This window comes from Agelaius phoeniceus, chromosome 1 (genome assembly GCF_051311805.1).
Source record: "Agelaius phoeniceus isolate bAgePho1 chromosome 1, bAgePho1.hap1, whole genome shotgun sequence".
NCBI lineage: Eukaryota > Metazoa > Chordata > Aves > Passeriformes > Icteridae > Agelaius > Agelaius phoeniceus.
Window position 1 is genome coordinate 7,175,451 of NC_135265.1, and position 27,748 is coordinate 7,203,198.

A 27,748-nucleotide genomic window follows, 5' to 3' on the forward strand; every position below is an offset into this window, starting at 1 on the left:
GCGGGGGGCGGCGCTGGCGGCGGCCGCTGCGGGCCCGCCCGCATGGAGCCCGCGCCGGGGGAGCCGGCGGCCGCCCGGATGGTGGCGTAGGGCCCGCAGTGTCGGCCCCGCAGCATGGCGAGCTGCCTGCCGCCCTGCGTGATCGACGGCGGCACCGGGTGAGTGCGGGCAGGGGAGACCGGCTGCCGGTGCCCGTGCTGGGGACGGGGGGGGGGTGTCTCCGCGCCGCGCCCCTCCGCTGCCTCCCGCTGCCGGCGAGCGCTCCTCGCACGGGGCCGCGCTGCTGCCGTGTGTCCCGGTGGCCTCTGGGCTTGCTGAGGGTTTCTCTCCCCTCCGGCCTTCAGCGGGCTGGTGCTCATCGCTCTCGTCCTCCCTCTGCCCCTCCTGCCCTTCCATCCCGCCGGAGCGCGGAGCGGGGCAGCCCTGCCGTGTCCCCGCCGTGCGTGTTTCTGTGTGCCCTCTTCGCCTCTCTCTCGGGACCCGTGTTCGTTTGTGTCCTCTGGCTGTGAAGTATTGCATGATGCAAGTGCTAAAATTGGGGACGGCTGGTTTCAGAAGGGGAGAGGAGCCAGGAGCCCGCACTGAGCGGTCCAGAGGCGATGCCTGGGGAGGCTCACGGAGGTGCCCGAGCCGGGGGCAATCCTGTCGGTGCCGTGCCGTGCCTGGACACGGAGCCCAGCTCGCCCAGCTCCCTGCCCCGGGCCGCTCTCAGAGCGGGCTCCTGCCTCCTTTCCCCGTTTGAAACCAGCCGTTCCCAATTTTAGCATTTTCGGCTGAGGTGGGAGCGCGCTGCCTTGCTCCAGTGATGCGCTCGGTCATTGGGTCATCCCTTCACCTTTCTCTGATCAGTGTGAGATTTATTCCGTACTTAACCACACCACAAGTTTTGTAACTCAAGTCTTTGAGGGCAGGAGTGACTCTGAATTGCATAGGCTGTGCTTGGGAGGCGTTTCAGGAGCGGCTCTGTCCTACCTCTCTGTGCTAGAGAAGACCTGAATGGATATTCAGCATCCAGTCCTGCTGTGCCTTAGCGGGGGAGGTGTCAGAGGGAGCTGTAATTCAGCTGTAATACTGAATATATGGTGCGTTTTTGCTAATGAATACCTTTCCTTTGGCCCAACAATTACAGACAGCTCCTAGGAGAGGAAGTGAAGCACCGGTCCATGAGTAACTATTCGTGCAGTAGCTTTACTTGTCAGTCTCACTGATTGCATTAATTCAGCCTTTCCTCTGCAGGGAATTTGCAACACTATTTTAATTTCTTTAATACTTGGAAAGTTATCTTTAAAATTTCCTGAACGGAACAATCTCTACAAAACCAAACCCCAGACTAATCCAACCAAATCAAGAAACCCCAATCCCTAGGTAACCACAGGAAGCACTTTCCAGTGCTGTGGTGCCACATTGCCTTCTCCTGAAAAAGTGTGTCACATTTTGAAATATGTATTAAACTGTCATGAAAGTTTTAGAAATCTTTGCCTGTTTCTGCTTGTACTTTAGCTTGCCAGAAACCAGGTCTGCTCCCTCAGTGAGGAATACTGGAGTTCACAGCTGGAGACTTTGGAAGTAGAATAGAGACCAGGTTCTACCTTGTGTCTAATTCTGCTTGCTCTTTAGATACTTCTTGGTAGTTTTCCAGGTTTTTTCTATCTATTTGCTGAAGATATTGTAAATATCTGTTCTCCACAGATCTGTTGATATTACAGGATTACTACTTGATAGTTTAGAGAGAAATGGGAGGTCTGGGTGGATCCTTTAAAAAGGGTACAGTAGAAACTGTAAAACTGAGAAAATGCATTAAATGCCAAAACTGCCTTTTGCAGGAGACCCCCTTGGCTTTCAGTTTGTGGAGTAATTCCAGTGTTACACTAGCAGTAGATATTGCTGGCCAACAGTTGCACAAAATAAATAAGGATAGGACATTGCTTATTGTGCCCTTTCAAAGAAATAATAATTGAAGTAGAATTTCTAAAATCTATTTAGTGCTTGCATGGGTAAAGCTGATGGGTTTTGTGGGGGAGGGACATGTATATTGTTTTGTTTCAGGAAAAGTTTGGATAGTCCCCAAGTGATGCACGTTTGTTTTTCAATGCCTCCAAGTGATCTTGATCCACAGGAGACAACATATCTCTGCTGGTGGGACTTGTGCTTGACTATGTTGGAGGGCACTCAAAAATGGAAGACTTCAGCAAAGGGACTACTGAATGTGAAATAAGTTGTCTTGCAGAATTCAGGATGAAACGAGTCTGAACAAAAGCAGCCAGAAGAAGTAGCTTGACTCATTGATACACAGTCTCTGAAATTTTCCTCTGTGTGGGCTGAAAACCTTCTTATTGTTAGAATGAGTCTGCTTTGGGTTACAAGCTTCAAACAATTCATTCAAATTATTCATGAAAGGGCTTTCAGATGAAAAATTGGGAAGAGCATAGCAGAAAGGGAAAGGTATATGCACTGTGGGACATTGCATATATAAAATACTTTTCTCCTTAAATCTCTGGTACTGAATGAGGTATTCTGTCCAGCCACTAATCTATCTTTTTTTTTTTCATGTAAGGGATTTAAAGAAAATTGTTAAAAGAATGGTTTTATTGTTGTTTTGTGCATAAGGAGACTGGCTTAATTTACTGTAATTTCCAGCCACATGCCTCAGTCCTGTAAATGCCAGAATTCCTCAAAAAAAGTAAGAACAGGTGTATAAAAAATACTTACAAACCTTCAGTGAGAAACATATTCTTATAGCAGGACAGGATAATGTTCCTTTAGTCTATTGGATGTAGATGACTTGAATTTCCTTTGCCATAAACCGCTCACTCTTTATTCACAAATCTTGCAGAAATAGTTAATAATTTGCTATACTCTTTTCCATCAGTATTTGCAAATGACAGAGTGCAGTTTTGATGCACTACATCTTGATTTTCTCTGCGTGAGGTTCTCCTCGTGATCAGTTTACACATTGCTGTCACTCTTTTTGTGGAGAAGGGCATGCTATTTTTAGTTTCTTAGGACTACCAGGCCTTTTTGTGTTGCTGTTTTAAATAGCATTAGACTTCATAACCAGTTTTATTAATTGGCATTTAGCTGTGGGACATCAGAACAGTAGTAGGTGGGTGAGCAAAACAAAGGTATCTTAAAATACCCCTATTCAGTGTTTTTGTAGATTGAGGAGTGCTTCTGGTTTGGGTGTACTTTATTGAAGCCATTCCTTTTTAGTAAAGAGAAAGTACTTGGGCAAAGTCTTACACATGAGTTTAAATACTTGATTTCTGGGAGAAGTAAGCTGGACTGGATCTTAAAACTTGAAGCTCAAGGTGTTTTTTGATGATGTCGCTATTAAAGATAGCTGGAGCCTCAGAACATGCTATGTTTCCTCTCTTTTACTATATTTCTGAACAGGCATTCTTGTAATTGCTGTTCTGGGTCTAAGGAACTTGAGTTAATTAACTGTTGTTTATAATCACAGGCTTCAGTCCTGCAAAGTGCTTGACTTTCTCAAGAAACCCAATGGCTCTACTGTACTCTTTATTCTTATAGTGGCTGCTTTTGAAAAGCTCTTGGGTAAATTGTGCAGACAAAATAGATTTTTTTTTTTTTCCTATTTGATATTTTCTCCTTCATGTCTTCTTTATTCCCATCCCTTGATTTCAAAAGTGCTTTTCCAAATCTTCATGGAGAACTCGTGTTGCAAGTTCCCCAGCCATGCTTGTAATAATGATAATAGAGTCTGCTATGGCAGCCTGGCATCACAGGTGTTCTGGCAGCAGCAGCCTGGTTATTCAGCCTCTTAGCTGTCAGGGAAAGTGTTCTATTTACAGAGGCTATTTGTTTGTTTACAGGACTTTCTCAAAGCATTCTGCTATTTTTAGTCACTTCATATTTATCTTTTCAGAAGTTTTTTGTGCGAATGTAACACGTCGTTTTAAAGATGTGGACCAAAAAAGCAATAGAGAGTGATCAAATGCTAAAATGGTCACATTTGGGCTTTGCTCTTTTGCATACTTGTACAGGGAAAAATTGGATGTCTTGTGTTTTCAGATGGATAAAGCAACTGCTTGAGTTTGTGATTTGTTCTCATGCTTTGGGAAGAATTTTCCTAAACAAATCTCTTCTCTCTAAAGTGGCTGAGGGTGCAGCATCTGCTTCCAAGTGCAGTCCATTTGTACATCTTTGGAGTCAATTTTTGATTTAAGTTCTTCCATCTTTCCATCTTGGTGGGACCTCAGAAGAGAGTAGGGTTAGGATGACCAATCCTCATGCAAAGGTTTGTGAAACTGGTTTGTGTACAAGCTCTTCACCTGGTCAAAACAGTATGGAAGAGACCACACTATTTTTAGAAATTGCTTGTTTCAACAACATGTAATTTCCAGAGATTTAAAACAAAATGTCTAGTCCTCCAAATCTCCTTGCATGAAATAGCCTTAGTCTATTGGATCAGCTTTCTGCTAATTTTTAGTGCAGTATCCTATATTTTGGCCTGTTTCCAGTAGGTTCCTCTCTCACTGGCAACAAATTGCTGCTTTTAATGAAATTAAGTTGGAATACTGATTATCTACACATTCCACTACAGCTGTCTCTGTAATTTTACAGATCACAAGATGTTGCATTACCATTAGTCTGCTAGGCTGTAACCCAGGAGAAAGAAAACTGTGTTTTAGATGCTTAAATATTCATTGGAGAAGGGACTGGAGACCAGGTACCCTCTGTAACTGTTCAAGTCCAGAGCTTTTCTGTTCAGTAAATATTTAAATATCATGTAGGGAAGGGAGTATTTTCTGTAGGAGGTGCTGGAAATGGGACATCCAAACATTTTAATGTACCCTTGAGAGGTGGAAGGAGTTTGGGTCCTGCTGGGCACAACAGAGATCTGGGACCAAGTCTGCCATGTCCTGAGGCTCCTGGAGAGCAAAGAGCTGCACAAATGCATAATCTATTTTCCTTCTCTTCCTGAGTGGTCTTGGGAGAAATTTTGAGTTTCCCTTCCATTTGGTTTTGTCAAGAACGCCTGAAATGTGGCTGCTTGTTCCAGTCTGTCTCTTGTATGATCCTAAGTGGATTTTCTTTTTTAACACATTTTGTTTTTCTGCTTATTTGCTTCACCATTGAACTGAGAATTTAGTTATTCTCTTTGTTTTAATATTAGTCTTTCATGGATTAATGACATGCTATAGAAATCTTTCCATATGTTACCTTCTGTGAGATTAATTCTTTGAAGAGAATTTTTTTCATGATACTGAGAGATAAACTTATTTGGTAGTATTTTAGTAGGAGAATTAACCCAGGTTAAAAATGAATCTGTAAAATACTGAGCTGTAGGGGTTTGGTAACTTTACAAATGACCCTGGCAGGGGGATCTGATCCATTCTGGAGAGGGAAGGTGAAGCTCTTGCAGACTGGTAGCCCAAATTGACTTTTAGAGAGTGTTTTCTTTTTTTAATACTGTGAGTGGGTGTGAGTTGAGCATGTGTGTTGAGGGGGAAAAGATGGCAAACTGAACTCACCTCTTGGCCAGACTTTACTTTAAGAAATGAGTTCTGGTTAGACTGCAGGAACCTTTTAGTTTATTCATATACACAGATATATAAAAATTGTATGAAAAGTATATATATGTATGTGTATTGCCTTTGGTTTTTGTCCCTGAGGCTTGAAAGGCTTTTTTTCATGATGATTCTGCCTAATTGTCATTTCTAAGTCTTGAAACTAGGTCTTTTAAACAAATAAAAATGCTTTCCTTGGTTTTCATTATGTTCATTTAGTCATGATTCATTTCAGAGAGAGAAATAAGAGGAAATGGCCTGTACTGCTCTTAAATCCCAGTGGAATTCCTGTTGTTGCTTGTTATGTTTTAACAATATTCCCTAGGTAGGCCTCATTCTAAAATCTGAGGAATCTATGCAATAATAATCATAAAAAGAACTCCTACTAGTAATGTCCTCCTTTACAGTCAGTGTGATTTAACATCCTGATTATGTTTTTCTGAGAGCCACAGGAAGTGTGCATAAACAATTTGGATTAGACTGAAAGCATATGTCTATAATGATGATTAAAAACCCAACAAACCCTTGCCTGCAAAACACAGTCCTTGTCTTTTTAGCCTTGGGGGAATGGCTTTTTAACTATTGTTTGAAGTCTATTGAAGCTATAGCTTTGAAGAGAAGTTGAAATATAAATATTTAAGTCCAAGGTCATTGATAATTCAATTTAGATTAATTCCTTTATCTAAGAAAACTGTGATCCTTAATGACTATTTTTATACCAAATACTCTGTAAAGAGGAACCTACTTTTCAAGCTGCTAATGAAGATGCAAACCTCTTCTTTGGCTGTGGCATAATATTATTTGCAAATACTGAAAGTAGGATGCAGACAAAGACTTTAAATTCACTTTAGGACCTAAACTGGGATTGGTCTCATTTAAGAATATCATGGCTTTATGGTTTTTGTGTAAAAATGATGTGAACAATGCTGATTCCCTCAAATCCTGCTGCTGCTGTACTTTGTTTCAAACTAATGGCAATACTCAAGAATGACATCAGTCTCTGCAAGCATTCAATCAATTTAGTTGGGTTGGTTTTTCTTTTAACAGTTTCTGATGTGGGTTTTGTTGTCATTGGTCATTGTAGGTTTTTTCTTTTTTTTTTTTTTCCTTAGGAAATAGAGCTGTTTTTTATAGTCTGGGATGTTAATTATTTCTAGTTGCTAAAGACCTGGAGTAGCTTGCAGTTGCTAACACCTGTAGAAAATTTTAGGTTTTATGTAAAAATCTCTTTACTTTTTTTGTTCCCCCTTCTTTCCTCTCAAGCCTTTAATTGTTTAAAATAGATCTTATATGTACATTGAAAGAAATGATCAATGCTTTGTACCATCTGCTGCCCATTTCTAAAGCATTTCATCAGTGCAGGCTTGCTTTGGTGTAGTATTTGTCTTTTATCACACACAGATAATATACCTGTGACAAAGTGAGTGGTTTGTTCAAGGCCTGAAAGGGAATTGTATCAGGATTGTAACAAGAGTTCTCTCCTGTGGTTTACACTTGTGATACTGTATTATTTCTCATTTTCCTGTATTTGAGAATATTAAACAAATATGTCAAGTCTAAGGCTCTCTTTGGTCATGGTAACTGAAGGGTAAAATCTGTGTGGCCCTAATTTTTCCCAAAGGGTGCAATGTGACCTGCCTGTCCTTTGTCATAGCTGGTCAACAAGATGGAAAAAGTAAGAGTTGAGTTTTCAGACTTGATAGTTATGAATAACACTAGCAAAATCCATGAGCTGAAGTTGTGTGAAAAATAAATTAACACTTAAAATATTTCCCACTTTGAGTTTTCTTTTCAGTAGGATGATGCTTGAAAGCATAACCCAGAAAATATCGACATGGCATGTGATGCATGTTTCACCTTTGCTTTAAGAAGTGGAGTGAATTGAAAGTATTTTTTTCTTCATGTTTTTGCATCTGAGTGCATCTAATGACCTGGTGATATTTTTTTTCCCCCCTAGGTATACGAAGCTTGGCTATGCAGGAAATACAGAACCTCAGTTCATTATCCCATCATGTGAGTTGATTTTTTTTTGTCCCTCCAAATTGTAACATACACTGCTGTCACTGAGCACTTTGAGGATTAAATGACATGCCTCCAACTCCCAACTCAGCCCTCATAGTCCTGTGTCCATCTGGGAAGTGATATTCACCCTGTTAGCATCCTTGGCTGGAGTGTAGCTAAACAGAGCTCCTTGTCTGCAGTTAGCTAGGACTGTTGCTCATTAAACCAGCTCTTGGTTGCTATGACAAAGATGAAGAGAACTCCAGTCCAATTTCCTTTTTATCTCCATTATTTTTTGGCCAGGACTCTTGAGTAGACAGAATGCAATTTACCTCCTGTCTACCTGACACCATGGTTACAGCCTGGATAATCTGGGGGAAGGCTCCCAATCAAATTAAGTACTAAAGTGCAGGTGGTGTCTGCCTTATTTACATTGTCTGGGACTGTAGACAGTTTAATATTCAAAAAAGTTGTTCCTATTAGAAAATGTTCCTTTTGGGTGTGTGTTTACCAATTAAAATGTTCTTGCACGTTTAACACGCTTTTGTTGAACAGATTTACTCTTTAATTTTTTTGTGTGTGTTAAAGTTGTTTAAAATGTTTAAACAACTTTGTTTAATACTTTTCTGGTGTTCTTGATTTTAATTGACATCTTCATAGTTTTTCTGAAATGCTGTATATATATATATATATACACAGATGTATAAATAGTAGTACTATGTATTTACATCTATAATGACATCTGTTACCTCCATTTATGTTAAACACTGCTTTTTACTTTTTGTAAACTTTGCCAATTAACTACTTATTAATGCATCTAGACTACCTTGTAGCTACTCATGGGAGAAAGTATAAAGATAAGGAAGTTATAAAGGTAATTGGTAGCCAAAGGAGTGAAGGGGACACAGTTCTTCACCAGGTATAGCTGCAGTACTGCTTACAGTCTCACTGTTTTAAGTATTGTAAAATTTGAAACCTAAACCACTGGTAAAGATTTGAATGTCTTATTTTAAAGAAATGGGATAGGAGGGATTTCCTGTGATTTTGGTGTAACTGCTGTTTTATACAACTATAAACCTGTTGGGGGTAGATATTTTTGCAAAAGAATTGTTTGCCTGTGAGTCATTTTTTGGTGCTAGTAGTATTTGGTGTGTTTGTGGATGATGCCTGCCTACTCTGCTATATGTTATTTAGACCCTAATTATGACCCATTAAAAGAAAACTATATAAACAAGGTTACATTAGCAGTACTTCATTCCATTTTTATTTTTAGCTTGCCCCAGATTTGATTTTTGCTGTCTCATCTTCTTGCCTACAGCAGCCATCATCTAATAATTTTAGTGATAGTTGAAGGCTGCTAATGGGAAGCATAAGTGTCTCCAGAGATTTCTCTATAGCCCTGCAAATTGATTTCTCCCCTCCCTCTTTCCTCTTTCTCACCAACCAGGATAATGACTCCAATACTTATTTTTGAATACACAGTTTATTTTCTTCTTCTCCTGTGTTCTTGGTCTTTATTCTAGAGTTGGAACTCAGAAAATCATGTTGCTTACTGGAATGATGCACTTGTATGGGTTTAGTGACTGCTGTAGTCTGCAACAAAATGCATTTTCAGTATTTTCTGTGATTTATTAGGTACAATAATGAGGGATGGGTGACCAGAATCCTGCAGGATGCAGTGAGAATGAACTTGGCTCTATTGGCTTGTCAGTAGATCACTTACATGATTTCTACTTTTTATAACCCACTTTTTATTTCTGGAAAAGAATCCTTAAGTAAATAAACATTCATCACTTGGTATGTAACTGTTTTAATTTTGTTTTGATTTGGTTTTTGGGTTTATTTTAAGGTATTGCAATCCGAGAGTCAGCCAAAGTGGGGGACCAGGCTCAAAGGAGGGTGATGAAAGGTGTTGATGATCTGGACTTTTTCATAGGAGATGAAGCCATAGATAAACCTACCTATGCTACAAAGGTGAGCATTCAGGAGACTTTGACAGCCTTTCCCAAGTCTCAAATTTTTATGATAAAATGTTCTAGGACTTCTGGATAGTCATTCAAAACACGTTTGCATTTTTTGTAAAGTATTTTTATTGCTTTTTAAGAACTGCATGATTTGGTTCATGGCTTTACCCTTTTTTAGATATCTGTTTTACTAGTGCTGTCTTGTGTGGTTGGTGTTTGTGTAAATATTCATTGATACACTGCAGCTGTTCAGTTTTCAAAATTCTGAGTTATGAAAATAGTCATATACACTGAATATTTAAATTCTTGCTAAAAGTGTACCCTTTTAACATGGCACACAAACTGGGAAACGTGTTGGATACTTTTGCTTCAGGGAAAGTCACAATTGTTTTGTGAAGGGCTGTCTTCAATGCAGCTTTTCTGTGAATCATATTTTCCATACCCTAGTAAAGGACTTCTTGTACTTACAAAACGTTATTGGCTTATGAACTGTGTGGAAAAAAATCATATTTTATACATCCTTCTGTGTTACTTAAATGTCAGCTATGTTCTTAATGTTGAACAAAATGTAAACATCATCCCTGCCAGAAATTTTAGATGAAAAATATATAGCCTATATGGCCTTTATTTCTTTTTATAATATGGAAAGGCATATTGAAGCCAAGTATGCTTCTCAACTTTTTAAGTGATAAAATTTATACAAAAAGAGGTTAAAAACCACAGTTCTGCAACAGACTAACAGGGATAGAGTCTGGATTCTGGTTGCTAGTCCTGCAAGGTAGAATTGGGCTTGGAAGTAGCTGGGAGCAGGAGGTAAATTTGAATTGTGCCTCTGAATTCAAGTCAGGATGAGCTTGGTGAGATTCCTGTGAGATGAGGTGTCAGACTGTTCCTGCTGCTGGGTTTCTTTGTCCTTGCATGAGCCAGTGCTGACAAGTTCTGCTCTTGCAGTGGCCTATCCGACATGGGATTGTTGAGGACTGGGACCTCATGGAGAGGTTCATGGAACAAGTCATCTTTAAGTACCTTCGAGCTGAGCCTGAGGATCACTATTTTTTAATGGTGAGTTAATGAGGCCTGGGAAGGAAGTAGTTTTGTAAGAGGAAAACCAAATACCATTCCAAGCACAAGGAGCTCTGCTTGAGGATTTTTCTTTGTATGTCTTATTTGTCTAGCAATGACAGGGTTTGGGTTGGGAGGAGAAAACTAATCTTTAAAGCTGCATTATAACTATATTCTGTTAATTTTGTGATGCAGGCTACTGCAGGTCAGCTGCTGCTTTTGAAAAGCTTCACACACTGTTTAAATTCTGTTTGAAAATTTTTGAGAGCACTGAGGATTCTAAAAGTTTGATTACCAGAAGTTTGATTGGCTTGATACCGAACTAATCAAGGCAGGATCCTATCGAGGTGCTTTTTCAAAACTCTTTGTTTTTGCAGACAGAGCCTCCACTGAACACACCAGAAAACAGAGAATATCTTGCAGAAATCATGTTTGAATCATTTAACATCCCAGGACTTTACATTGCTGTACAGGTGAACAAAGTGAATTTGTTCTTGTAAAGTAGAAAACAACTGCAGTGTTTTGGTCTTTCGTAGGCACGTGTGTAAAATGTTTGAAACTGTACTTTTTGGTAGTGCAAATTAGAACACTCTGCCTGCTTCTAAATCTAAACTCTCTGTGCTGTAGGCAGTGTTGGCCTTGGCTGCCTCCTGGACGTCACGGCAGGTTGGGGAGAGGACTCTGACTGGGATTGTCATCGACAGCGGTGACGGAGTGACCCACGTCATCCCTGTGGTAAGGAGCAGGATGCACTTTGAAACCAGCACTGCTTTGGACAGGGTTTGTTCACTATACATTTAAATAGGAAGCACCAAATGAAACCTTATTTTTAAATTTTTAGTGTTGGCTGAGACTGCTTTCCTTGCAAAAGTATGTATTTGATTATGTATTAATTCAGCTTGCAGACTACAGGAAAGTCACAGTAAGAAACCATCAATCCAGCTTTTAAAAGGCTGTTTCTCTGTAAAACCTTACCTTCTGTTACTGTGATGCCTCAGTTCTCTTAAATATCAATGATTATCATGGGTTTGTCTCCTGCATGCCAAGAGTGTCTTTACAAGAAATATCCTAACTTTTTTGGGTTGTGCCTAACCTTTTTGGGTTGTGCCTCTGAATTAAAGAGGCACCCTGCATTTCAACTGTTTAATATACCTGGTAATGTGTGCTTTTTATATGATGTATTGTATTTTATTGTTTCCACTCTGCTTATATGGAAACAACTACAAATTTTTATAAGTACCTGTTCTTACACATCATCAATCTCATCAGTTTATGTGAGGATGTTAAAAATACAGTTATCTGTACATACTGGCATCCATTGATGTAATTTTGTGTATTTTTTGAACCATTCTGTGTCCTTGAATGATCAGACATATTAGAAATGAAAATTTGATTCCCTTTAACTTCATCTTGGCATTTTGGTGTTAACTTGATCTTCTCAGTGTTTTGTCATATGGGCAGTGCTGAGAACAAACAGCATTTACTACGTGAAACTCTGAAAAGTGTAAAAAAAAGCAAGGGAAGAAATAATGTGGCTCAGCAATACCAGTGTTTGCAGTAAATGCATCCTAAAAAAGATTCAGCAAGTAGATTTCTTATTTTTGTTGTGCTTATTGTAAGATCCTACTTCTGTCTGTGTTTTCTCTGTTCCTATGTGATTTTTCTTATCTGAGAAATTTAATTTTATACTTTTTTCTATTAATTTTTCGCTCTCAAACAGAACACAGGTGGTTTATCTATATTATGTTTGCTTTTCTGATGATATCATAAAGGAACCATCAGATCTGATTAATATACACAGATGTGACTGATGTGTTTATCACTTGTGTATCTATTAGATAGTCAATATCTGTTTATATGTGGTAATCAAGGTCTTTAAAAATTACATTCACTTTGCGGTGGGGTGCACATTTTTAGAGTGATTTTGAAGTTTCAAGATTTTACTTTTAATAGAAAATCAGAGTATTATAAAAATGAATGTTAATTATTGATACACAGTAAGTTTTCCCCTTAAATATGTCTTTTCCTCTCCTCCTACATAGGCAGAAGGCTATGTAATTGGAAGTTGCATCAAACATATTCCTATTGCAGGTAGAGATATTACTTACTTTATTCAACAGCTTCTAAGGGAAAGGGAGGTTGGAATTCCTCCTGAACAATCTCTGGAGACAGCAAAAGCCATAAAGGTACATCCTCCTTTATCTCTTAATAAATACATAGTAAATCTCTGTGAGCTAATTTTTTGGCTCTAGCAAGTTGCCAGTGGCTCTCTTAAAAATGCAGTTGTAGGCAGTGTATTACAATTACACCAGCTTCTGGTGGTTTATCCAATCAAGTGTGGGGGAAGGAGAAAGAGAAAGAAAATATTCATGCTAGGCTGTTTGGAGTGAGTATGTTCTGCAGCTTAAATCAGCATTTCAACTTTGGAGTTGTTTAAAATTTGCTTTGTAATAGAACTTAAAAAAAAAAAAAAGAAGTAGGGTGATTGTGTAGGCCTGCTCTTGCAGTGAAAGCTTGCCCTTGAAATTCTTTATTGTTGGTGATGTTTTCATTTTGGGAGAGGCAAATGTAGCTGAGTCAGCGTGTGCAGCCCTTTGGAAGCAAATGGGCCTCGTGCCTTGAGGGGCTGAAGCTTCAGTAGTGATTTGGGTGAGAAAGTCCCTTGGACAGCTCCATCTGTAAAAATGCTCACATTTTTCTTTTCTGGTTGTGTTGCACTTTAATTCACTGATGTACTAATGATGTCAGCTATTTTTAACACCTGGTGTTTCTTACCAGGAGAAATACTGTTACATTTGCCCCGACATAGTGAAGGAATTTGCCAAGTACGACGGGGACTCTCGCAGGTGGATCAAACAATACACGGGCATCAACGCCATCAACAAAACCAAGTTTGTTATAGATGTTGGTTACGAGAGGTTCCTCGGGCCAGAAATCTTCTTCCACCCCGAGGTAAGAGCAGGGAACGGGTCTGTGCTCACTTGTGCCATTCCCGGTGCCTGGGCGCCATCCCGTGGCAGCGAGGGGCCAGCGAGTCTCCTGAACACAGCCAGGTGCACTCACAGGTAATGTCAGCACAGCAGAAAAGTGTTTGTGTGGTGTCCAATCTAACGTTTAAAACATCTTCTGTTCCTGTTTCAGTCTCAGCTTGGGAAGTAATTGTTTCATTTCACAGTTTTTGTATAGCATTTTCCCCTTTCAGCATCATTTTAAACAAGTCTGCCTTTATACTTTGTATGCTGCCAGTCCCTTTGGGCACTACTAAGCATGGCATTGATGATATTCTAAATATTGGATACAGACTTTTGATACTGAGTCAGTTTGTAAGGCATGGATGATAAATTTATCCTTGAAGGAAGTCTATTGAAATCTCTCTTGGTGTGGTCATAAGTAGTATGTACAATTCTGGGAAAGATTACTGTACCTCATCTCTCTGGTTTTTGATAGTTCAGTTTGAGTGAGTTCCAGGATGTTGTTGAGAGGAAGGAGTCAGGTTTTAATACAGGTCCTCTCCATTCCTGCACACTTAGTTGAACTTAGTCAGGCACCCATAGTCTGTAATACTGTTAAAAGGTTTTATTAAAATCCACATCAATACTGGCGAAGCTTCCCTTTTTCTACCCTCCTCCTTGGAAGAATATTAAAAAGCTTCTTTCTGCTACCTTTTGTCTGTATTCCAGCTGTAATCTTCTTTGGTCAGTTTGTAGCCATCTGATCTTCTGCCAATATTAAATCTCTAAATAGTTTTTCTTCCCTGCTGTTTACCAATGTGATTTAACAGAGAAGTACTGAATCCCATGTTAGACATCATTTCAAGATTTTCTCATTCCATAGTCTCTAAAAAGACTGTTGGGAATGGGATAAAGGACCAATTTCCTTTTTTTTTATTTCTTGGTAGTTTCTTGATGCTGTATTGAAAAAACCACTCAAACCTGAACTGACTTCATAGACAAGAAAAATATAATAGATGATGTGTACTGCATCCAAAGAGAATTTCTTGTTGTGTTTCATTAACTCCTCACTTGAAAGGGTAGCAGCTTAGCTAGGTAAAAGCTGCCTTTGGTAAAGCTGTCTTGTAATCTTTTCTTATTTTCAGTTTACAGGATTTGTTCTGAAGTCTTTAATACTCCTGGAGTTAGGTCTTGGGGTTTGTGGCTATCCAGATTATTTCTCTACTTTTTAAGTTAGAGATTTTATTTGCCATTCTCCAACCATATCGGCAGGCAGACTGCAATTTTACATTCAGTTCTGTTGTCCCTGTTCTGGAATGATGTTATACCCTAACTCTCATTCCTATTTATTCCTTTTTCCCTGTTGTTTTTTCAATATTTTTATGGAGAGCTCAGGAGTTTTCAGGCTGTAGTTCATTCAGAGGAAAACTCAGTGTGCAGCATCTTCTCTTTTGGTTTATGTGGCTTCATTTTTTTTTGCTTCTTGCATGATTCATTCTTACTGTGGAAGTTAGTTTGAATTCTTTGGAACTGCTCCCATCATTCTTAGTGCTCCTGAGCTCTGAGCCAACTTCCTTTGCTAATTTTTTCTCAATTCAGTGTATACTTGTTATGCTTGACTGTTGTTATTTGTTCATCCATGTAGATACTTCATCTTGTTTTGAATTTAAATCCCACATACTTCTACACTAAAGCTTATAATACATCTACAGTAATATATTATTATGTATTGGTAATTAATTAAATTTTTTAGAGTTTACCCTCTGAAAGGAAAAAACTATGGGCTATTACCAGTTCTTTACTTTAAAGCTTATGTTAAGTTTTAAGTGGAAAATTTCCACTAGATTATTTTCTAGCATTAGCAACTCTTAACTCTCTAGTTTTATAAATGCAGAAATTTACAGTCTATCATGTTTGCATTGATAGGGGCTTTCACTCAAAATCTTAGACTATTTATGGTTTTTTGAACATTAGATACTTCCTGGGCTTGGGAAAAGAAATCTGACTTTTTGGTGGGAATTTAACTGAAGTATTTTAGTAGCATTAAAATCTTTTTGCAGGGAAGCATTCTGATTTGCCCATTGGTGTTTCTAATCTCACTTGAAAGGAAAGGCAGGACCACAGTGAGTGGTAACAGTGTGTTTAATATTGCAGGAAAACTCAAACTCATCTTGCAGGCAATAAAAGTGCATAGTGCATCAATTGTAAACAGTGAATTTCTGACCAAGGAAGAGAATCTGATTTTCCTAGCAGAAAAAAGAAATTCTCATTTCCCTTGCAGAGAAATGTTTATTTTAATGTAGAATAAATTGTGAGCAAGACTTGAAACTCCCAGTCATCCCCTATTATAAGGTCTCTCCACAGTCTTATTTCTGCATTTTTAATTTCTCTGTTCTTTGGATGAAAAAATCTAATGCCTGTTCTGTTTCATCTTTAGTTTGCCAACCCTGATTTCATGGAGTCCATTTCGGATGTAGTGGATGAAGTGATACAGAACTGTCCCATCGACGTCCGGCGGCCGTTATACAAGGTATGGCCTTTCCCTTGTAGGACTCATCTCATTTATTTCAGGAATTGAAATAAGAGTCTCTTCAAGCTAGGTCTCACAAGCTTTTGGAGATAGATTTCACACTCAAGATAGCTCAGCTACTTTAGAAGGCATTAAAATTACCAGGATGGGTTTTGTGCTAGTGTGTGGTGGTGTCTGAGGGTCCCCAGGACGAGGTGAGAGATGAGAATCTTGACTCCATGTTTCAGAAGGCTGATTTATTATTTTATGACATTATATTATATTAAAAGAAAATGATATATTAAAACTATACTAAAGAAAGAGAAAGGAGACATCAGAAAGCTAGAAAGGAATGAATAATGAAATCTTGTGACAGACTCAGAGAGTCTGACACAGCTGGCTGTCATTGGCCATTAATTAAAAACAATTCACATGCTGGGTAAACAATTCTCCAAATCACATTCCAGAGGAGCAAAACATGGAGAAGCTGAAGCTTCCCAGCTTCCCAGGAAAAGAAATCCTGGCAAAAGAATTTTTCATAAAATATGTCAGTGACAGTAGAGTTGGAAACAAAAAGGTTTTAATAAAAGGCAAAATAACAAAACTCTTTATAAAGAAAAACCAAGCCAGGTGCAAGAGTTCCTTGCCCCTGGTAAAACACCTCACAAAAACAATTAGTTTCTTTGTTCTCTTCTTTTTCTAATAAATTACACAAACAAAACTTTTTAGCTCCTTTCCAATTAAGTGTCCTTAAGTTTGAAATAAAATCCTAAATCCAATAAAATGTCTTTTCACCTAATTAAAAATAAAAACTTCTACACTTATTTCCTTTTTAAAAAACAAAAAAATAATTTTGTCACTCCATCAACAAAAACCACATTCTTATTAGGAATAAATACCAGCACTGTAGTCAGAAGCATGTGTATGGCTACCACTTTCCCCATGATGAGAAATGTGAACTTTGGATAGAAATTAAACAAAGTGCCACTTCTGAATGCCACTAGATACTTGCTGCTTTTTAGTTTTGAAAGAAAAGTTTCTGTAAAGACTCAATACACAGGTAAGTATTGTCCCTGAGGAGCTGTGGCAGAAGGATGTTATTTGTATCTGACATTTGTAAAGTGAATTCTTGGGCATGAAGGACTTCTAGTTTTGCCCATTTCAAGGGTTATCCTGTGGTGTTACTCCTCTCACTACCCTCCTTCCCCTGATTTATTAAGTGGTGGTTTCCAGTATTTTTTTCATAGTCTTATATTTTACCTGCCCATTGTCTGCAGTGTAGTCAGTACTGCATCACTTATAAAGTACAAGAAAACTGAAAATATTTAAGGAGAGAACAATTAGGCCAACTTAAAACTGCTTAACCCTAGGGTGTAGTCCAGAGAGTACTTTCAGTTCCTGATTCTTTATGGAGTGAAAAGTAAGGTACTGACATGCATAGTCCATGGCAAGCTTTGTCTTTATTGGCAGCACATCCCACATCCCATGGTTCTCTTTTTAAACTTGTGCAGGAGCAGCACAATTTTGGAAATAATAGCATAAAGCTATAGCATGCAGAGATGTGTCTGCTCATGTAAAAGGTGGTAGTGTTCCTCACCTGCTAGAATTAACATTAAGTTTCCAACTAAGTCATGTCTCAGGATAATTTTGAACTATTAAATTTTTACAGTCTCTTCTCCTTGCCTGGTAAACACTCTGTGTAATCTAGAATGAGATGTAGCACTGCAGAGCAGATCTCTGGGGCAGGATAAAAGGGGAAGATGAACTGCCTGACAGATTAATATGTCAGTTATGCAGTAGATGTCTTCAAAGACTTCAAGCTTAGGTAGCAGCAGAGTTTAGGAACCCCTTAATGTGTGGTTGTGCTTAGGGGTCTCTGCTTTTTATCTGAAAGACCAAAGCTTCCTCAGAGCAGTTTCTTTGCTTGGTAGGGGTAGGTTTGGTAGTGATTAGAAAATGGTGTTTAAAATTTGATGTCAAGTTACTTCTGCCTCATCATAATCAGTAGACAAATAACTTTCACTTGGCTTGCCACTGATTGAAGCTTTGTTTTTCCTTTTTTCTGTTTTTCATTATACTTGCTGAATTAAAATAATGTTTCACAGTTACCTGTGCAATGTACTGAGAGATGTCAGTAGTTATTAATGGTTATAACTGCTATCTTCTTTAAGCAAGGTCACTTCAAAGGGATGAGCATCCCTTGTTCTCATGGATAAAACAGTGTATGGATGCAGAAATATTCCACTCATACTTCCTCTCTGAGGTTTATCAGTTTCACTTCCCATGGTGCTGAGTGGTGGCCAGCCAAGGGCCTGTGCTTTGGAGCTGAGTTTCCATCAAATGTATTTGGATTCTTCCTCAGTGTTACTGCAGAAAATACCCAAGAGTATCCTTATTGCAGGTTTTATGTGGGATGTAGCCTTTGAATCATTGTTCCATAGCCCATCTTTTGATGTCCTATGGTATTTCTGAGTTTTACTGGCAATATCCCTGTTTCCTAATCTGATCAACATCTCTCTCACCAGGCCAGTTATCTTACCTCATGTTGATCTTTGGACCAGCAGAACCTTGATAAGACTTTAGCCAGATCTGTGACAACCCAACCTAAAGGGAAGAAAGCATCTAAGATTTGTAAATGCTCATTGGTCTAAAGAAATGACAAAAGTCAGAGAGTCTGAAAGTTTTATTGATAAATGACACACTTGGCATGGAAATTGGTCTGTTAGTCCCTGACCTGCTACCTAAGCACACAGCAGTAGGTTTTGGGTAAAGGGGTAGGGTGAAAGGGAAGACAGGAATTAAAGAGGGAGAAATGAATTAAAGAAAAAAAGAGAGAAAGAGGAAGCACCAGTCCTGATTTCAGTGTTGATCCAACTGCATCAGTCTGGCCAATGACATGTCCTGGGAGCACCCCTGGGCTTGGGGTGGGGACACCTTTTTATGGAGAGGTTTCTCTGCCCCAAATACAGGTTTCTTGCTTTCCATGTAAATTAGTTACCATGTGCAGTCTGTTCTCTCAGGCCTTTCTGGAGATGTGTTGGGGGGCTTTGGGGACTTTAGGTGGCAGTATTCCCACCCTGTAGTGCATGCCACTTTCCTCCCACTCATTCCTTGTACTGTGTTGTGGTTTGTCCTCATGGACAAAAGCCCTATGTGTGCCTGGCCCCTCTTCTCCAGCCAAATCCTCTTCTTTCTCACAGTGTGTTAATACCAGTAGTCCCTGGTTATTACCAGCAATTCTTGTCTGCTGTTACCAACAGTCCTTGGTTGGCTCCACAGCCATTTAGTTATTGGTGTTTGAGACATACTCATGAGCCCTTTATTTTCTGGGAATTGAGAGCTCAAAAGAATTCCACTTTGAACTGCTATTTACAGGACCAGTAGAGAGTGGGCTTTAATCACAGTTCTTTCCCATCCTGGCCACAATTTGAGTTGGTAAGGTTCTTTGGAAGTTTAATAACAGAAATATTATTTCACTTGAGTTGTTATTTGGGCAAGAAAAAAGTTTCCAAGGCTGTTTGTTAAAAGACAGGTTCTCACTTTGCACCTGTTAGTTGTGGGAACAGACAGTGTTTCTGTTAAGCTCCAGAAGGGCTTGGTCCAAGTGCAGTTTGTCAGGGCTGAGGCCTAATGAGCATTTCTCACATCCCACTGGGGCCTGGAGAGGGGGAGATGCACCCTTAGAAATCCATCCCACAACTGAAGTCAGCTTCTCTGTGCCTCCACAAGATCCCATAACCTGCAGCTGTTCAATACCAAGCACAAACATCCTTTCACACATGATGAAGCCTTTTTTAATTGTATAATGATTGCCAGCAATGCACTCTCTAATTCCCATGATTACATCATCTTAATGTGATTGCTTGGAAAAACTGATTTGTATTCTCCAACATAGAGTTGAGAGATCTGGATTGCTTGGGATGAATTGCTTTCTGCAAAACAGAAAAAAAATAGATATGGGTTTGAAACCAGGGGACTTGCATTGAAATTTGAAGAAATGAGGTGGGTTTTGGTGGGATTATTCTTTAATTTTTTTTTATTTTTGCAAACCCAAAGCTTCAGAAAGCAAACTGAAATTTAAAATGAGTGATCAAATGAAATGAGAATTGACAGAGGAGATAATTTTTGGATCTTAACCATATGGATGAAACAATTTGGCATCCTGGCTACGTTGACAATTCCTGTGTTTTGAATTCCACTGAAAAATAACACATCCTGCATGCAGCTGAAAATCCTGCGTTTGTGGGGCTCAGTGAGACATTCCATCACCCTTAGTGTTCTCTGGGAAGAATGTGTATAGTTCATCTATAGTTTTTTTTTTTTGAGAATTTCTAAGCTTCCTTTTTTCTTAAAATACTGTTCTACAACCTTTTCTTGTACTTATATGACTACATGGTATAACTGATATCTCAGAAATGGAGAGAAATTACAGGGAGAGTGCAGTAGCATGATGGGGGCTGTGGTCTGCACAAAAATGAGACCCTTCCCCAGCTTTCAGGTTCTTGTGAGCACACCAGTAAATTCTGTATAACTACTGCACCCCCAGCTTGGATCAGTGATGAGCATCTGCTCCTGTGGTACAGCCACAGCAGATGCTGGGGTGGAATGTTTTCATCACTTGCTGGTATTTAAAAGTTTCTTTTCAACCTGAAAGTGCTCTGAAACTTGTCCTAACATTGGTCAGTTAGGATATGAGTTTTTGGTGTTTAGTGTCAAAAAGAGTCTCCTCCTGAATGTAGTTACAATAACTTCAGAGGTGGACAAAGGGCTTTGAAAAGTTTTAAAAGCTGCTTGCTATTCTAATAAATAATATTTTTGTTAGTAACAGATTCAGAAACTATCCCTTTTATTCCATACTCTACTTGATCTTTCTTGTTCCTTATCCAGAGTCTCTCCCCTGGTACTTCCAGAGTTAAATGAGAACAGTATTAAGTTCTGAGGTCCTTGCCTTCTCCCAGTACAAAGGATAGAAGTGTAGGGCCACTGACTGTCCCAGCAATTGTTTTTTTTTTCTGCTTTTCTCTGCTGTGTTTTTAGCACAAATACCTGAAAGAAAGAATATAAGATGAATGACATCTGAAGCCAGGTAAATTCTGTCAGAAATTCCTCTGAAAGGTCCTAGCCAAGCATGCTTAAACATTCATGATTCAGATCATACTGAATGAAATGACAACATCCTTGACCTCAAGCTTCTAAGCCAACTTCTTGAGTTTAAAATTGTGCATGAGGTGAGGGACTGTAGGATATTGGTAAGTTTGGTGTTTTATTGGAGATGGATTATCAAGGTTTTCCATGGAAACACAGGTGCATGGAGAGAAGATTTTGACAAATGGGCTCTTTTCCTTAGAGAAGGTGACTTCTTAGCTGGGTGTGCAGCTGTTGTGGACTCAGATTAGTCTCTCTCAAAATGAAAACTTAGTGAAATTATGAATTCAAGCTCCTTGCTACATTTAAGACTTGGGCTGCCCTTGTTGTGTCAGTGTTCATTCAGCAAGTTAAACTGCCAAACCCACAAGAGCCTGTCCTCAAACACTGGACAGGTCCTGGGTGCAGAGACAAACTGGGTGGTAAAAACCCCCTGATATCACTTCTGACTTCATTTGCTGGTAAATAGAAGCCCTTGGTGTGAGAGGAGCTCCAGCTGCACAGCGTGGTGGGTAGATGGCACTGTAGGACTGGCTTTGCTGCCTGTGCTCCAGCAGCACAGAAATTCCCTGTTACTGACCCAGAGCAGACTGGAGAGGCTCTGGGGTGAGGGAAGAGTGGAGAGACTGCCAGGCCATGGCATCTGCTGGCACCATGGCAGGACATGGGAAAGGAGGAGCATTCCTGCTGAATACTGCAGCATTCCTGCAGTATTTTAATGAAAGCCCCAAGAGATTAAATTAACTCTGTCATTGTAGCACAAGAGTACTGAGCAGAAGCCCTGCTTATTCCCATCACAGCTGTAAATAAATTTGTAAGATTACTCCTGCTAGTTGGTTTAACAATAGCTCAGTGCATCTGCAGGATTTTCTGGTTCCTTTTGTGTCTGAGGCAGATTTCTGCAGAATGGAACCACCATGAGTCATGCTGAAATTTCTTGCTGTGACTTGAAATGTGAAATGAACATTAAATTCATGATTTTAAGGAAAAAGAAATTATTTCTTTATTATTAGAAGTAAATGTACTTTAAAAATAGTGTTTCTCACAATAAATGTACTTTTTTGTGCTATATTTATTGTTTGGTATGAACAATATTTATCCTTATACTTTCCATACTGTGTTGGCAAATAGTGCCCTGTTTTTACCAAATTACAGAGACATGTAGCTTAATTGATTCACTTGCTAATGAAGTGCTTGGCTTCAGCTTGTGAACCTTCCTGGTTTTACCCATAATAATTTTTTATTAACAGTCATATATTGATCTCATTACACGTCTCTGGTGGTCTGGTCACGTCATGTTAACTTTAATTTAGGCTGTCAGCTGGAAAGAAAGGAAAATGGGATGTGTTGTTCTTACTTGCCAGAAAAGCAGGAGATGCTTTTCAGTTTGGTGCTGCAACGTCTGCTGTGTCCAGCTGAGAGTGTGCTCACACCACAGAGCAGTGTGAAGATGCACAAACCAGATCAGCACCTTGTGTTTGGTAGTGCTGAGTTCTTCAGGAGCTAATTTCACTCTTTGGAATTTTTAAGTGAGCTTGATTTAGTCAGAGATTTCTGTTGCAGGAGCTGGGTTGCTTTGTTGGGTAATTTTGTATCTCTGCAGTGTTACATTGTGCAGGCATAATATCAGAAATGGTGCAAGGAGAAACTCAGTACCACAGAGTTCATAAGAGAAGCAAAAGGTACAGATGAGAAGGGAGGAATTTCTTGCAAACCCTCTGAAGTGATCTTGATGATCTTTGAGGTCTCTTCCATTCTTAATGATTCTGTGATTGGTATCCACTCCCTGCTCTTCTTCCAGAAACAGCCTATTTCCATTTATTTGCTTGCTGTGGTGAACTTTTTCAGGTGTGTGGAAGAGCTTTGTCCCTCTCTGCTAAGGGAACACATTATTTCAAAACAACTTAAATGTTCAGCCAGTTAGCTGAACGTTTCACATAAAAGTGAAACCAGCTGGAGGTTCTTTCCATCAGCAGGTATGATAATTGGTGTTAGCTGAGAAACATGTGGGCTGTTGGAGCTCTTAAACCAGCTGAAGTGTGTTTGAGCAGAGTAAGATCAGAAGAAGTCTTCTTTAAAGGAATCAGCTGGAAACAGATACTTAAAGCCTAACTTCTTTGATGTCTTTCTCTGGGAGGCCAGAGGATTCTCTGAAAGGCTGAAAACCCAAACATCACTAGTGAGCTTCCTCCACAGATGTATTTAGCATGCTTTATTTTTATAGTTTTTAAGTAGTTATTGGAATTACTCAGATTTAGTCTAGAGAAGATATTTAAGAGGTCAGGGTGGAGGGAGGTTGGTGGTGCCCCCTTGGTTGTTTTTTGGGGTTTGTTTTTGTTTATTTTAATCTGACCATTTTTTCTTACCTTTATTGTATCCTTTGTAAGGTGGTGTTTGAGGGGTTTGGAATGGATATGGATTCTGCTTTCATTGAAAGTGGGGAGTACCTGGCTTCTGAGCTGACTTGCTGAGTTGAGAACTTGCTGAAGGCTGCATGACAAGTCTTCTGCTAAAGAGTTAGCATGGATTGGTCTGGCACTGACAGTAGTGCAGGGAGCAGGGGAACTGTAAGTGTATAATTAAACATCTTCTAAATGCAGTTGGTGTTGCCTAGTTACTTATATCCAGAATTTTGCTTAGCCTGGCTGGTCCAGATAGGTGATAATGAGGTGACTCATCTTTTCAACATTTGTACCTTGGTGCCTTTGGTCTCCTTGGGCAGTGTTATTGTTGGACTGATTTCAGTGTGTAGAAGTACTTGAATAGTCAAAATTTGAAGAAGATGTAACTTCTTAGCCTGTAACCCTGGAGTGATAACTAGGTGGAAAGATCCTCTCAGTGATGCTGCTAACTCTGTAGTTACACGAATTGGTCTTGGATGTATTAGAAAAATTATTGTTTGGTTTATTCTGGAATCTATTTTTAGTGATAGCATTGTCCACTTTGTGGAGCATGCTTGAAGTTTAATTTGCTTAGAATAGAATTATTGCTTTCATGTTCTTTGCCAACTTCATTATCTCCAGGTAATATTTTCTGATGACATCTTTTTAATTGCTATTTCATCACTCAGGTTGGTTGTTGTCTTTTTTTGCCCATTAGCAATTTCCTTTTCCCAAATGGAGTGCATGACCACTTTGATGCAGGGGAAGAGATGTTCTTGTGTGTGGGGAGAGGAGGGGGAATCTTCTCTCCTGCTTTAACTTTAGGATCAGCTGTGATTTCTGGTTCCTTTCATCTTCTCTGTCCTCCTCTTTTCCTTTTGGAAATGTTTCATTAATGTTACTGAGACTTGTGCTTTTTTCTATAAAGCACACCTGCCTTGTTATGCATTCTTTTATACTGTAGATAATCTGAAGCTGTGAAGAAATGAGTTTTTCGTACTGTAATGGTTTAATGATGTGCAGGGATTTTTTTTTCTCATGAAAAACAAACAGCTTTCTTCTCACTTTACAAGGTACAAACAAGATTTCCCTGATAATTTGTTGCTTAAAATCCAAGCATTTCTGCACCCTGCAAGTCTGAACACTTATTATGCATATCTTTGACTCTTTAGATCCATGTGCAGGCTGAAAACAGTGGGTCAGGGATTCTTTCATTATGTGCATAGTCTTGCTCTGCAGTGTCAAAAAATGGTACTGAGACATAATCTTTGGACCTGTGTACAATGAACTCCTGATCTAAGTTCCTTGTGGACGTGTGTCAAAGGTTTTAGCACTGTGCAAAGGCACATGTGCAGTTTTGTCAAGTTCTTTTTTCTGATCATAAAATGCATTTTTGCTGCCACCAATGTTATGTTCTAGGGGTCCTATTTTGAATCCCCCACCTTGAAATTACTCCTGTGTTAGTCTGGGATGCTGCAACAATGTCAGAATTAGGGATGGGAAATTTTAAAATGTCTGTTTAGAATCCAAATACAAGTTCAGGCTGAGAGGCATTTGGTTGTGCTCTGAAAACTGAGTAATACCAGAGAAGCAAGGGAAGAGGCATCATACCTTTCTCTGTGAAGATGTGGTGCCTTTTTGAAGAACTCTGGAAATTAAAAAAGAAAATAGAGTTCTAGATAATTTTGTAGCTCTTGTACCTATGTAATATGATGAGGCTTGAGCCTTATTTAGTGTCAGGGTTAAAACTGCTTGCTGTGAACATCCCTAGAGAAACTTCTTTATGTAGTGTCTTATTTCTGCTGCTTTGTGTATGTAGAGTACAAGCTTATTTTTTAATGGAATCCTCCTTTGTAATAACCCATTCTACATAATTGTATTTAAAGGAGAAAAGTAGGGGAGCCATGAAGTTCCTGTGATTTGGAGGGTGCTGAAAGGCTTCTACCTACTTTGTCAGCTTCCTAATGATGCTGAAATTCAGTCACCTCTGCAGTGCTGGCTGTTGGGAAACTTGCTTAAAGATGGATTTACAGAGTGTGTTTTTAATTTCTGCACAGAATGTGGTCCTCTCAGGAGGCTCCACCATGTTCAGGGACTTTGGACGACGACTGCAGAGGGATTTGAAGAGAGTGGTGGATGCGAGACTGCGGCTCAGCGAGGAGCTCAGTGGTGGTCGGATAAAAGTGAGTGTGTGTTTCAAGTGCTTTTATTACATGACTAATGACAGAAATCAATTTGAAAGTTTTCACCTCACTAGTGAAAATATGCTGTAAAGTCAGTAGGATTTGTTCATGTGTTGTTAAAAGCACACTGGTAGCCTTGCAGTGATGACATTTCTTTATAAAATTACTGTGAGCAGTTTGGGTTTTCCCTCTAGGAGATGTGTCAGCATTAGGCAAGAGGGGTTTAACTTTGTGTCCTTCATCATAGTTATCATGAAGAGTTTTATGACTTTGTCTCCTAGGGGGAGCATATCTGAGTAATAAATGATGTGAATGCAGGGCTGAAGGTGTCTGGTTCTGACCATGTTAAGTTTGAAAACCAACTAAATATGAACTGTTTTCCTTAGCCCAAACCAGTGGAAGTTCAAGTGATAACACATCACATGCAGCGTTATGCAGTTTGGTTTGGAGGTTCCATGCTGGCTTCAACAGTAAGTCTCCATCAAAGTTATTCTTAATTTTTATTGCATGTTGAATTCTGGGTGTATTTGATCTGAGTACAAAGTTCTAAACTTTTTTGTTGTGACAGCCAGTGTTACATTCTGGAATCCTTACCCAAGTTTTATCTCAGTAAAATTTGTACAGGGCAAATGGGAGCTTTGCTCAAGTAAGGATGTCAGGAGTTGACATAATTCTAAAGTAGCTTTGATATGATAGTCCCAATATAGTGCCTTTATTCTTTAATCATCACTAGAGATTAGTTAGGACTTCAGGAATATAGAATCCAAATCAATGGTCTTAAATTGAGAGAAGAATTGCAAGAGAGAAGCAAATACAGGAAAATGGGAGCAATTGCTGTCTGCCAAGTGGGATTTCTTACTGCTGTATTTCAAAGTATTCTGGTCTTATGACCAGAAAAACTTCTCTTGATTAGTTGTATTCGTATCCTAATATTTCTCATTTTTTTATATTTCAAAATGTAATACAATGTCGTAAAGCTGCAATCTAAAGAAATGCCAAGATGTTATTTATTTGTTGTTTTTTTTTTTTGCTTACATTCTTATGCTTTTGGGGGGATTTGTTTTATATTTTTATAGCCAGAGTTTTTCCAAGTATGTCACACCAAGAAGGACTATGAAGAGTATGGCCCTAGTATTTGTCGTCATAATCCCGTTTTTGGAGTCATGTCATAATGCTCATCCAGTGGAAATAAGATCTCTGATACTGTGCTGGTGAAGAAACTCTTGCAGTGCAGAGGAAGGCAGCAGATACTGTAAATACTGAAACAAGATGTGGTTAACTCTGAGGCATTTGGATCACAATTGTGCACTAAAGCACAGCTTACAGCCCCAAGTCATTTCAGTACGAGCCATTTCTCTGCTGACTACTCAGAGCCTTTCCTTCTTTCTTCCTAAATGTGAGGTAATTGAAAATAGGTAAGTCTCAATTTAGGAGGTTGTGCAAATACTACTGAAACTGAATCTTGAAGAATAAGGCAGTGTTTTACTGCTTGTGGAAAGATCTAAACCTTTCCCACTTGTGCCCTGAGTTTGCAATCAAACCTTTAGCAATGGAGCACTAAATACCACATTGCCTTTAGGGGAGCTGGAATGGATACAGGTACCTACCCAAATGGAATAGATTGCAGGATTGGGAAAGTACTTTGTAAATGTAGGTTTTCATACCATTTTGTATTTTATGATATTGGTAGGGTGAATTGATGACTAGTTCTAAGCATGAACAGCTGTCAATGTCATTGGAATGGTGTTATGCATTTCCAGGTGTGAGGCATGTATTGAATCAGTGCTGGTATATTTTTTTGGGGAAAAAAAATAAGCCATGTATGATAGAAATGGATCTGTTCATGTTTGGATGATGCAAAGTGATTTACAGTATTGTATGAAGTTTATTATAGCCACTGTTCCTTTGTTTTGAATTTTCTGAAACTGTTTTTTAGGAGATGATGTTTTGTTTTGCTGTTGGTGAGTGGTGGGTGACACATGGGCCTTGCACCAGTGAAATAAAAGCTGTTAACATCTTTA

At 39.1% G+C, this 27,748-nt stretch overlaps 1 protein-coding gene across 2 annotated transcripts; it reads left to right on the forward strand.

The window, feature by feature from the left end:
- ACTR3B (actin related protein 3B) lies at positions 1–27,748 on the forward strand. 2 transcript variants are annotated; one of them, XM_054631812.2, is made up of 12 exons: positions 1–158; positions 7,489–7,544; positions 9,382–9,506; positions 10,448–10,558; positions 10,936–11,031; positions 11,186–11,293; positions 12,601–12,744; positions 13,337–13,510; positions 15,947–16,039; positions 25,602–25,727; positions 26,114–26,197; positions 26,804–27,748. In XM_054631812.2, exons 1-12 carry the CDS (start codon positions 115–117, stop codon positions 26,897–26,899), a joined length of 1,257 nt encoding a protein of 418 aa, XP_054487787.1. In that variant the 5' UTR covers positions 1–114; the 3' UTR covers positions 26,900–27,748. The 2 variants fall into 2 exon arrangements, with proteins under 2 accessions (XP_054487787.1, XP_077046495.1); XM_077190380.1 differs by having other exon boundaries at positions 26,808–27,748.